This window comes from Bos grunniens, chromosome 22 (genome assembly GCF_055505025.1).
Source record: "Bos grunniens cultivar Pamir isolate PY7600 chromosome 22, Bosgru_T2T1.0, whole genome shotgun sequence".
NCBI lineage: Eukaryota > Metazoa > Chordata > Mammalia > Artiodactyla > Bovidae > Bos > Bos grunniens.
The window spans coordinates 16,935,267-16,947,481 of NC_141186.1; the positions used below are offsets into that span (position 1 = coordinate 16,935,267).

General features: G+C 46.9%; 1 protein-coding gene across 6 annotated transcripts in view; it reads right to left on the reverse strand.

Moving 5' to 3' along the window:
- The window catches only part of LOC147348145 (interleukin-1 receptor-associated kinase-like 2), a 70,141-nt gene that overhangs the window by 34,124 nt on the left and 23,802 nt on the right, over nucleotides 1-12,215 (reverse strand). For all 6 annotated transcript variants that reach the window (XM_086366387.1, XM_086366383.1, XM_086366389.1 and 3 more), the window contains one exon: nucleotides 11,806-11,988. Coding sequence is in view for 3 of the 6 variants with exons in the window: in XM_086366383.1 (XP_086222509.1) it covers nucleotides 11,806-11,988 (183 nt within the window). In the remaining 3 variants the exon portion in view is untranslated. The remainder of the gene's footprint in view (nucleotides 1-11,805; nucleotides 11,989-12,215) is intronic.

Here is a 12,215-nt window from a genome sequence, read left to right on the forward strand (position 1 = left end):
CTCTGTCCACGCTCACACAGACTCCCAAGAAACCTACAGTGCTCAAAGCTTCGCTCTTTTCCAGTGGAATCACTAATGTGTGGAAGGAGGGTCAGGAGACCATGCTAAGTCACACAGCAAGGATGTTCAGAAAGCCTAGTGCCACTTATGTTCTGAAGCTTCCCTGTTTATGAGACAATCAGACAGGACAATGTCTACGCCTGTTTTTCAGAGGGGAAAGTGAGACTTGATGCCCTCTGGTGATGTCCCCCAGCAGGGTTAAGGTCAAGCAGACCTGCATCCCTTCCCTGCCCATTGCTTACTCGCTGTGTGGCTTTGGGTGACTTACTTAATCCCTGCGTCTCAGTTTCCTCATCCATGAAATGAGAATAGCAAGATCTGTGAGGTAATATACTTGCCCAGCACATCAGGTGCTAAATACAAGTTATAACTAGCACTCAGGTAACATGACTCCTGGCTGGGATGTGGTGGGAGTGGGCAGGGGGGCTCTTGGTCCAGTGCAGTGCCACCACCAGGGGCAAGTCTCCTGGGGTCCTAGGACCTGAGTCCTTCCCACACTTTGTTGTTCCCTAGTGGTAGGAAAGGAGCGGGTGTTGGGGAAATCTCCAGGAGAATACACACACCAGCCCTGTCTGGTCCTTGCAACTGCTCAGCCTCTTTGGGAGAGAAAGGGTTTGTTCTCTTCCATTTCACTTTAGGAATCTGGACAACAGACAGAAACTCCCCACCCAGCAAGAGCCCAGCTCCAGGAAGGAAATGACTTTGGCTGAGCCACCAAACAAAAGTTAGAAACTGTGAAGGTTGCTCAACTAAGAAAAGACCGTGTGAAAATTGGGAAACTCAATGAAAGAACAAACTCCCAGGAAGATGACAGCAGCAGATGGAAAGAAGAAACCTGCTTCACCTCCCTTGGAGTCCCTTCAGGTTCCAGAAGCTTCCTGCTCTCCTATTCAGCTGACACCTGGAACCTCAGAGGCCCCTGTTCCCCACCATGGCCAGAGCAGTGGGGATACTCCCTCCCAAACCTTCCCTTCACTCTTGATGAAAGCAGACCTGACCACGGCCAAGCATTGCTCCTTTCCACCAGCAGGCCTTTGCACACGCTGTTCCCTCTGCCTGCAAATGCCTGTGTGGTTGGCCAACCCGTCCTTTGAGTGGAGACTCAAGTTTCAGTTCCTCAGGGAAGCTTCCCCAGATGAAATCAAAACTTCCCCTCTCCCACCCTCCTACCTACCTACCTACATTTCTCCTTTGAGCACTCCTGCTGCGGCTGGGTACCCATCTCTATGCCAGCATCCTGTTCATATCCAGCTCTCAACTAAACTGCAAACTCCTTCAGGTCGGAGATCTAGTCTGTGTTTTCACTGCTGTGTCCTTGACACCTAGCACATGGTGGGCACTTGATAACATGCCTCAGTTCACTGCTGACTCTCTTCTCCAGATTCTGTGTATCTAACTCCCTATGAGGAAGAACAAGGGAGAGTTTCACCTCACAGGTCAGGCATAGCTGGTTTCATGCCTTCATGCTCAGAGCTAGAGCCATCAGACCACTGCTGTTGGCGGGTTCAGCTCCCATGCCCACCTTAGTGGCATTTCATCAGCTCCGAAGCTCAGCTGCAATGACAACCAACCTACCTCTGGCGGGAAGCCACAGCTCTGATACTTTGGCCTCTGCCTTGATTCCAGCTCCTGAGACCCCCAGATGCCAGCACACAGCCCTCTCCCTAAGCCTGGTGGTCAGGAAAAGTCCCCATCAGGAGAAGGATGCTCAGGTTTTAAGCCCCAGGGTGATGGTTGAACCTAGGTCCCAGGGTCAGACTCTTCTGATGCTGGCCTGACCATGTGAATGCCGCCCCTGATGCCCCAGGTTCTCCATCATGAGGCCCCCCTGGGATGCCCAACAACTGCACCATGGCCACCATTTACTAGAGCAGTGACTCCCACAGTGTACTGATTCCGTGGGAATATTAATAAGTATCAAATGAAAAGAGGGCTCCCGTAGTCAAATGTAAATGGAAAATACTGGCCTAAATAGGTTCCTTTGCTACAGAACTTATCAGAGCCTTAAAACATTGGTGTGTATCTTAGGGGGCACTGATAAAGCATACAGATTGCCCAAGGTTATTTTTTCATGAACCCTTTGTTTGTAGGGGGTAACTTGCTGGAGCACACGGGCACGTGATTTGGGAAATGCTACTCTAAGCCATGAGTCACCCTGGGGATATCCTATGCATACGGTACTTTCCCCATCACAAAAAGACATTTTTCAACGCAATACAAAGGCCCCATTCCTCTTCCTATCTTGACTCAGAGACTGGGGCTTCACTTAAGACCCTGCTCTTCCCTGTGGGCTCAGAAGAGCCTGGATGTGAAGACATCCATGGAAAGTCACTTTATGTCTGGTCTCTGCCAGAAGTCAGGAGGTGAAAGCAGAGAGGGGAGAGTAATAAAGGGCAAGGTAAAGTCACTTCATCTCACAAAGTGAACCATCAAGAGGTACTGCCTAGGCACTGCCCTGGTGGTCCAGTGGTTAAGAAGATTTGATTCCTGGTAAGGGAGCTAAAATCCCTCTTGGCCAAAAAACCAAAACAGAAAATAAGTTGTAACAAATTCAATGAAGACTTTAAAAATGGTCCACATCAAAAGATATCTTGAAAAAAAAGGGGGGGGGGCACTGTCTAGAGCTGATGGAAAATTCATTAAATATGTAATGATATTCGTTAAAAGTTAGAACAACAACCTACAGACTATAGAGGAACTAAAAATCCATCTACAGATTACAGAGGATATAAATGTATTGCTGTAAATGTATTTGGAGGAACGGGGAGAAGAGGTGTGTATGTGGCCGGCCAAAATCTTGGCCTTCTCTGCCCACCAAAGTTAAATAAAAAATACGGAGACAGAGTTTGGAGGAAATAGAAAGATGGTTTTTATTCTCAGCCAGTAGACAGGGGAACATAGTAGGCTCACGCCCCCAGAACTGTGTCCCTCCTCCATGAGGAGTCTAGGGACTTCTATAAGGCAAGGGCTTGCAGTCGTGAGATGGTGATGAGGAACAAAGGTGATAGGATCTTGATTTCTTTCTCTCGAGTTGTTTCAAAGACAGTCATAAACTGGCACTGGTAATCCAATAATTGAGTCTGAGAGTTGGGGGGCTCTGCGGCCCTCTTTTTGATGTGTAACTACAAGGGGAAGGGTGTTGAAAGGGTAAACACCAGATAGGGGATGTATTTAGCATAGAGTCAAAGAAGAAAATGTGCACTGTAGCTCCTGCAGAGTTAAGGGGCACAAAAGCAAACTTAGTTACTGACATGCAAAATTAAGATCAGTAGACCTTGGAAAAAAAGTTATGACTAACCTAGATAGCATATTGAAAAGCAGACACATTACTTTGCCAACAAAGGTCCGTCTAGTCAAGGCTATGGTTTTTCCAGTGGTCGTATATGAATGTGAGAGTTGGACTGTGAAGAGAGCTGACCACCAAAGAATTGATGCTTTTGAACTGTGGTGTTGGAGAAGACTCTTGAGAGTCCCTTGGACTGCAAGGAGATCCAACCAGTCCATTCTGAAGGAGATCAGCCCTGGGATTTCTTTGGAAGGAATGATGCTAAAGCTGAAACTCCAGTACTTTGGCCAACTCATGGGAAGAGTTGACTCATTGTTGGAAAAGACTCTGATGCTGGGAGGGGTTGGGGGCAGGAGGAGAAGGGGACGACAGAGGATGAGATGGCTGGATGGCATCACTGACTCGATGGACGTGAGTCTGAGTGAACTCCGGGAGTTGGTGATGGACAGGGAGGCCTGGCATGCTGCAATTCACGGGGTTGCAAAGAGTCAGACACGACTGAGTGACTGAACTGAACTGAACTGAGACTAAAAAAAACAAGGAATGCTCAGGCCTGCTCACTGATTTTTATCTTTATCTTCTTTGTTCCCAGAAAAGGGAAAAAGAAAAACTCATACCTCTTTTTTCCTTTTTACTGCAACATGTAGAGCCAAATTCTCTTCTAGGAAGTTAATGGATAATATTTAAATTGATATATATGAAAAGAACAGGATAAGCACATTATTTAGAGATAGTGCAAATGTGGTGAGAATATCCATTCCCCTTGTCTTCCTACATTCTAGTTTTAGCTACATTCTAGAATGTCGGGATGTTTTGACATGTAGGAATGAGTTCCTACATTCTAGTTTTAGAAGTTTTAGCTAGACAGACAGCTGCCTGGATAAAAACTACATTTTTAAGCTACATTCAGACTTCCCTTGCAGCTAATTATGGTCATGTGACTAGGTTCTAGTTAATAGAACTTAATGAAGAAATGGGAATACCAGCCTACCTGACCTGCCTCTTGAGAAATCTGTATGCAGTTCAGGAAGAAACAGTTTGAACTAGACATGGAACAACAGACTGGTTCCAAATAGAAAAAGGAGTACGTCAAGGCTATATATCGTCACCCTGCTTATTTAACTTACATGCAGAGTACATCATGAGAAATGCTGGGTTGGATGAAGCACAAGCTGGAATCAAGATTGCCGGGAGAAATATCAATAACCTCAGATATGCAGATGACACCACCCTTATGGCAGAAAGTGAAGAAGAACTAAAGAGCCTCTTGATGAAAGTGGAAGAGGAGAGTGAAAAAGTTGGCTTAAAACTCAGCATTCAGAAAACGAAGATCATGGCATCCGGGCCCATCACTTCATGGCAAATAGATGGGGAAACAGTGGAAACAGTGGCAGACTTTATTTTTGGGGCTCCAAAATCACTGCAGATGATGACTGCAGCCATGAAATTAAAAGACACTTACTCCTTGGAAGGAAAGTTATGACCAACCTAGACAGCATATTAAAAAGCAAAGACACTACTTTGCCAACAAAGGTTTGTTTAGTCAAGGCTATGGTTTTTCCAGTAGTCATGTATGGATGTGAAAGTTGGACTATAAAGAAAATTGAGGGCCGAAGAATTGATGCTTTTGAACTGTGGTGTTGGAGAAGACTCTTGAGAGGCCCTTGGACAGCAAGGAGATCCAACCAGTCCATCCTAAAGGAAATCAGTCCTGAGTGTTCACTGGAAGGACTGATGCTGAAGCTGAAACTCCAATACTTTCACCACCTGATGCGAATGTTAGGTAGGTAGAATAGGGAAAAGGAGTCCAAAATGGCGGTGGCTAGAAGACAAAGAAGGGAAAAGCCTGCGAAAATAGAACAAAAGAAGGTCCGAGGACCAGAGCGAGGACCTCAGGTACAACAAACACTCCTGGCTGGCCCAATTTACATAGGACAGGCCCAGGGAGAGATAAACATATAAGAGGAGCCAAAGCTAGGTCTCTCTCTCTCCCCACCACGCTGGGGCGCTCTTCTCCTCGTGTCTTTGGATCGATGTGCCTTCACGCTTCGAAGATGGATTTTCCTGTTATCTTCTAAATAAAATAGAGCTGTAACACTGAGCTGTAACACTGATTTGTCTAAGAGCTATAACATGGTCCATTCGAGACCTGAAAGCTATAACACGGTCTATCCAAGACCTGAGAGCTGTGACACGCTGAGGGGGCTTTAATGTCTGTCACTCCAAGTCTTTGTTGTGATGAGACAAAGAACCGAGGAACATACACACGAGTGGCACGAAGAACTGACTCATTGGAAAAGACCCTGATGCTCGGAAAGATTGAAGGTGGGAGGAGAAGGGGATGACAGAGGATGAGGTGGTTGGGTGGCATCACCGACTCCATGGACATGAGTTTGGGTGAACTCCGGGATGGACAGGGAGGCCTGGCGTGCTGCAGTTCATGGGGTCACAAAGAGTCGGACACAACTGAGCGACTGAACTGAACTGAACTGAATGAAGTGATAAAAGTACCTCTTTCAGCTTAAACCCTTAGAAGGAAAGAAAAGTCCCCACCCCTTTCTGCTGCCTGGAATATGGAAAAGGGAAGAGGAGCTGAAGAGAGTATCTCAAACCACAAGCTGGAAACCACATGTTCAGGACAGCAGGATAAGGTAGAAAAAAACCTTGAATCCCTGACACTGTGGATCCACCCTATCAGCCTTTTTGCCAACACACACACTACTAATGGAGAGAAATCTTCTTTTAGTTTAACTCGTTGTTATTTTGGCCTTTCTTATAGGAGCCAGGGTTTCGCTGGTACCTCATCTGGTAAATTATCCGCCTACAATGTAGGAGCCCTGGGTTCAATCCCTGGGTTGGGAAGATCCCCTGGAGGAGGGCATGGCAACTCACTCCAGCATTCTTGCCTGAAGAATCCCCATGGACAGAGGAGCCTGGCAGGCTACAGGCCATAAGGTCTCAAAGAGTCGGAAACGACTGAATGGCTAAGCACAAAACATAGGAGTCAGATCAATATAATAATGTTAGAGGTGGCAAGTACCCAGGTATGGCAGGCTGGAAAGCTGATTACTCTCCTCATACCAAAGCAAAACTGTCACCTGTGATCCTCGGAAGGCAGTCCATGTGCTAAGCAATCCCGTAACTCTAAATGGAGAAGCTGAAAATGTTCTGAGGGTTGGTGTATGTGGCTTCTTTTTCAAGAGACCTCCAACAAAGGCAGAAGAACTCCTGTGGAGCCAGACCATGTTAAAGCGGAGATGAAAATGATGATGCGGCCTGCAGTAGAAAATCCAAGTTGACCAAGAACCACATCCCCTGTCAGGGGTCCCAAAGGGAAAGTCCCAGCAGGAGGTGATAGCATGGCCCCAACCTTTCTAATTCACACTTCTCAGTCCACCACTGATCTAATTCTCAGTCCACCACTATCTGCCAGACACAGAGCCCAGAAGCAAGAGTCCAAAGAAGAACACTTCCATCCCATCCAAGTTATTGTTTCAGGTGGCCTCAGGGGAGGCTCCAGGTATGCACCTTAAATTAGGAGGAAGTGGGGGGGTGGGCGAGGTGCAGGCTGAGTACATAGGCCACTAAATAAAAGAGCAAACCTTTCAGGGCTAAGAAGTAAGCTATCTAGGCTGGATCATTAGCTGTGGTTATCACATACACAACTGATTAGAAGCCAAGAGACCAGAAATTTCTAGCATTTTGAGGGAAATGTATTGCCAAAGAAACCACAAGCCTGGTGTGACAAAAGCTGGCCATTATTTGACCCCACAGCTTCTCTGAGGCCCCCAAACCACTTCTCCCCAGCAGGAAGAGCGCTATAAAAGCCATGTAGCCCCCTATAAGGGCAGCCTTATCAGAAGTTCCCACTTCTGATGAGACCACAGAGAACAGGAAGCAGGGAAGCTCCACCAATACCTACCCCACCCCTCAAAACAGGGTCAGAAATCAGAGAACCAGGTGCTGGAACAGCAGTTCTTAACTTTATCTACACTGGCAATTGAGGTAAGGCCCAAGAACCTGAATTTCTAACAAGTTCCCAGGGGAAGCTAAGCCTTAGAAGTCTAAGGAATACACTTTAAGAATCACTGGTCAACTAAAAGAACAAGGGGCTGCCAGATGGACCAAGCAAAGGACTCACTCCCCTTGCTGAAAGAGACTCCCTTGGGGAAAGGGTGAGCATGTTGTGTTTGTGGGAAAAAGGATACATACAGATATTAGGGTGGCCCAAAGCAAAGGGCCAAAGGAAGACAGCTGTCCCTCCAACATGTATCCCCTCATCTTCTAGAGTAATAGACACTTTAGTTGTGCACACAGGCTCCCAGCTACAGATCCCATTTCCCAGCTTCCCTTGCAACTACATGTGATCATGTGATCAACCCTGGCCAATGGTCTGTGAAGGGAGGTTACACTGCAATTCCCAGGGGATCATGCCTTTCTTGTTGGCTGGAAGGCATGTGTGGAGGCACAGTCTTGTTTAAGTCTTATTTAAATCACTGTAGTCTGCCCTTAGTAACAGCAATAAACCTGGGACACTAATATAGGAAACTACCAAGAAACAGCTAAAGGAGTAAAAAAGGTTGACCCTGGCAAGCAGATTTGCCAGAAAAAGCAATGGTAAGGCTTCTGTACTAGTTTATTCTAATTCTTATAACATTTAATGTCTGACAATTGAATATTAATGGTCTTGGCAATTAAGAAAATATCAAGGAACAGAGACCCACACACTCAGCTCTTTGAAGGACATGATTTCAAGAGACAGGACACACGTGTGGCCCTCCGTGAACCCCACACTCAGCCTTTTGGTTCAGGTACAACCTTTGGAAGGTCTCTGCTAAATACAAATATATTACCTAGAGTCTTAAGTCTCTGAGGCTTTATATGTGGGACTTTTGGTGTCTGGTTCTCAAGTTCTGTTTTAGTCAAACCTAGTCTTAAAGTTATCTGAAAAGTGGTGGGCAGAAGTTAGGTTCTCAAACTGCTATGGGCAGCTGAGCAAGCTCATAAACAATCTTCAGCAAGTGTTAGGTAGTTAGAATAGAAAACAGGAGTCCAAAATGGCGGTGGCTAAAAGACAAGGAAGGGAAAAGCCCGCAAAAATAGAACAAAGGAAGGTCCGAGGACTGGTGTGAAGACCTCAGGAAGAACAAACAGCACTCCTGACTAAGCCCAATTTGCATAGGGCAGGCCCAGGGGGAGGAAAAAACATAAAAGGAGGAGCCAAAGCGAGCTCTTTCTCTCTCTCTCCCCCGGGAGCTGGTGCGCTTCTCCACTCTCTTCTCTTCGTGTCTTTGGGTTGGCATGCCCTCACACTTCGGGGATGGATCCTCCTGCTATCTTCTAAATGAAATAGAGCTATAACACTGATTTGTCTAAGAGCTATAATACGGTTTGTCCAAGACCCGAGAGCTGTGACACGCCGAGGGCTTTAATGTCCATCGCTCCAAATCTTTGTTGTGATGAGACAGAACCGAGGAGAATACACTCGCCTGACACAAAGTAAATGCAAAGCAAGGTTTAACTAATGCTACCATTAGGGCTTCCCAGGTGGCACAGGGGTAAGGAATCCACCTGCCAATGCAAGAGATGCGGGTTCAATCCCTGGGTCGAGAAGATTCCCTGGAGAAGGAAATGACAACCCACTCCAGTATTCTTGCCTTGGAAATCCCACGGACAGAGGAGCCTGGTGGGCTACAGTCCATGGGATGGCACAGAGGCCCACAGGACGCATGGACTAAACAAAAGCAATGTTACAATTAGGGAAGGGAAAACTGATCTAATTGGCTGGAATAACAGAAATTTAATATGCCTCACTCATGCCTTTTGTATTCAATTTCAAAAAGTGACCAAGATTTACGGCACCTTTTTTTTTTTAATTAAAAAAAAAACAAACCACAGAAAAACAAAACCCAAAAAAACCCCAAGATACGGAAAGGGGAAGTGTATTGCCTGAGGACTGAAAGCAATAGTGAAAACACAACCGAAATCCCAAAACAAATGTCTCTTCCTCAGGCAATTTTAATCAGAGCCAAGGACTGGGGAACAGAGGCAGACTCTCACAGTCCTGAGAGGTTACAGGCGGTTGGAACAGGAAAGCAGGGAACTGAGTAAAGTTCTAGGAAGAAAGGCTGACAGATAACTATTACTGTTTCCTGGAAGACCAAACACTGCGTGCAGTGAAGTTCCCATGAGAAAAGCTAAGAATGAGGACTCTGATCCAGACGCGCCTGGGTGTGACCAGACCTGTGCCCTTGGGGAAGGCTCTGAGCCATTCCTGACCTCAGTGTCCTCTTAGTGGGAGAAGGGGCTCCTTAGAGCACCCACCTCGAGGGGGTTCTGGGAGGAACCAAGCTCAGCGCCTGGCACCTCAAAAGTGCCTAGTCAGTGTCAGCTTCAGATGGTCACACTGCAATGAGTGTGTTTCTCTGAATCTGGCATTAAGCTGTGTGTTGACCTCAAATTGTTAAGAATATGTTCAAGATTAGTCAACAGTCAGGTTCTGACGTCAATGGCAAACTGGTGTGTCCAACAAGAGATGTGTCTCAATTCCTCAATTTCCCTAGGCCTCCAGACACCCCTGCAGCATCCCAGTACCCTAAACCGGTGTCCTCTCCAAAGTGGCCTGAGCCGAGGTCCCTCCATTCTGGCTGACCTGACCCAACAACAGCTTTCCTGCTCCACTCTGCAGTCCCCGTTCTCCACAACTCTCTCTTTTTCCCCCTCTCTTTCTCTTTAGCATCCTTGGACAGGCACAAATTTCCTCACCTCTTTTTGATCCCATTTAGAGTTTATCACTAATTCTATCAAAACATGAAAAATGTTTGAAAGCACATCTACTCAACTCAGAGTGTACCACATGTCAGGTTCTGGGGCTGCAGACAAGCCAAAGAGGGATCTGCAAGCAGTTACACAGGACAGGTGTTAGTCACACCAACCACTGTGTGTCTCCACCTATAGGCCACCCTGATAGCTCCTGATTTATCTCTGAGGATGGAAGGCTCTCAGCCCCTACTCCTCCTCCTGGAAGCCCTCCCTGATTCCAGAAGGCAGGTGCTGAACTGAGGTCTGTTTGTTCAGTCAGGTTATTCCCAGCTCAGGGCCCACAGGTCTCCCACAGGCCGTTGGGGCTCTGAATGCCCCGCTGTCTACCTCTCACACCAGCTTTTTGCTAGTTCCTTCAACACCCCTGGGCCTTCACACAGGCTGTTCCCTCTCCCCTGGGTTCTCTTACTCCAACTCCTCTCACAGGTGCCTTCTTTTCACTCCTCCAACTTCACCTCCTCAGATGGGCCTTTCATGACCACCATGTTCTAGAAGGCTCCCCTACTCAGTCACTCCCTCCCTTTATTTTTACTTGTTTTCCTGTCTGCCGTCTCCCCATCACTATGCTCTCCATGAGAACAGAGGACCTGTTGCTTTCCCACCTGTATTCCAGGACCTCGGACAGCACCAGGCACTGGGCAGGGGCTCAGTAAGTTCCTGTGAGGCCTGGCCCACTGCCCTACACTGAAAGGGTCTCTTTGGGAACATGGGGCTGCGGGGTCCAGTGTAGATTATCAGGCCCCCCCCCCCATCCCCCTGCCTCTGCTGAACACTGGCTGAACACCAGGCCCTTGACATATTCTATTTTTTCAGTTTCACTGACACCCTTCAAGGTAAGGAGGTTATTATTTATTACCTGTTAATATAGTCCCACCATGGCCATATCTGTAGGGGGGCAGTTTGTAACACTGGTACTGAACTCATCAAAACTTAAAATATACAAACTTTCAACGCAGCCATTCCAATGTTGGGAAAATCATCCCACAACTAGATTTACATGTGTGCAAATGCGGTGTGTGTCCCAACACTGTATACAATAGGCAACTGCTAGAAGCAGCCTGAACACCCATCAATAAATCGCCATACAGTATGTCATAGGAATACAATGTCACTGCTGGCAAAAGATCTCAATATGAAACAGCCTGGAAGATCAACTGCCAGGTGAAAACAAAGGGGCCGTCTGAGTGCATGGTCTTCTCTCTGCCATTTGTATTAAAAGCATTGCAGATACATATAAACATTTGCCTAGAAAATTTCTGGGAAAACAGACAAGAAATTGTAACTAGTGGTTACTTCTTGGGATGCCAAATTGGGAAACAGGATGAGGATATAAATAATTTTTACTGCCGACTTTCTTGAATTGTTATGTTATAGCTATTTTTAAATTTCTATTTATTTTTGCAACAGAGAACCAACATTTAAAAGATGACATTTAAAAGAGACTGACAATCAAAAAATCAATAAAATAAAATCTCTCTCCAACTCCTGCTTCCCTGGCTGCACCATTCCTCTCCCTGGGGGTGACCACTGTTATTAATTTCTTACTTGGGTGGTAAGAAATGTCTTTAAGATCAGGAAAGCTTTTAAGGCCAGAAAGTGCAGTTCCTGCTGGCTGTGAGGGGACTGTGGGGACTCACAGTTGAGGATGATCTGGGCGGCGCGGTAGAGCTCCAGGTGGCACAGGAGGTCCAACAGCTGCTGGACGGTGGCCTGCCGCATGCCCCACCACCACAGTAGCTCTCGTGTGATGCTCACACCCTGGGCCCGCTCCATGGACTTGATCTTCCGCAGCTGGGTCAGGTCTGTGATCACGTAGGAGGCTGGAAGGTGAGCACGAAAAAATACTTAAGAGTCAGAAGGGCAGTCCCTCCACCAGAGGGACCCCAGGCTGGCCCGGCTCTGTCCATCACAAAGCCACCTGCCCCTCACTCTACCTGAAATTCCACCATGAGTTGGGCTCCACCGGCAGCCCAAGTCATTCAACACCACCAGGACCAGCATGCTCACACTTGAATGTAAATGTCACCCTGGGCAGCCATGCAAGACT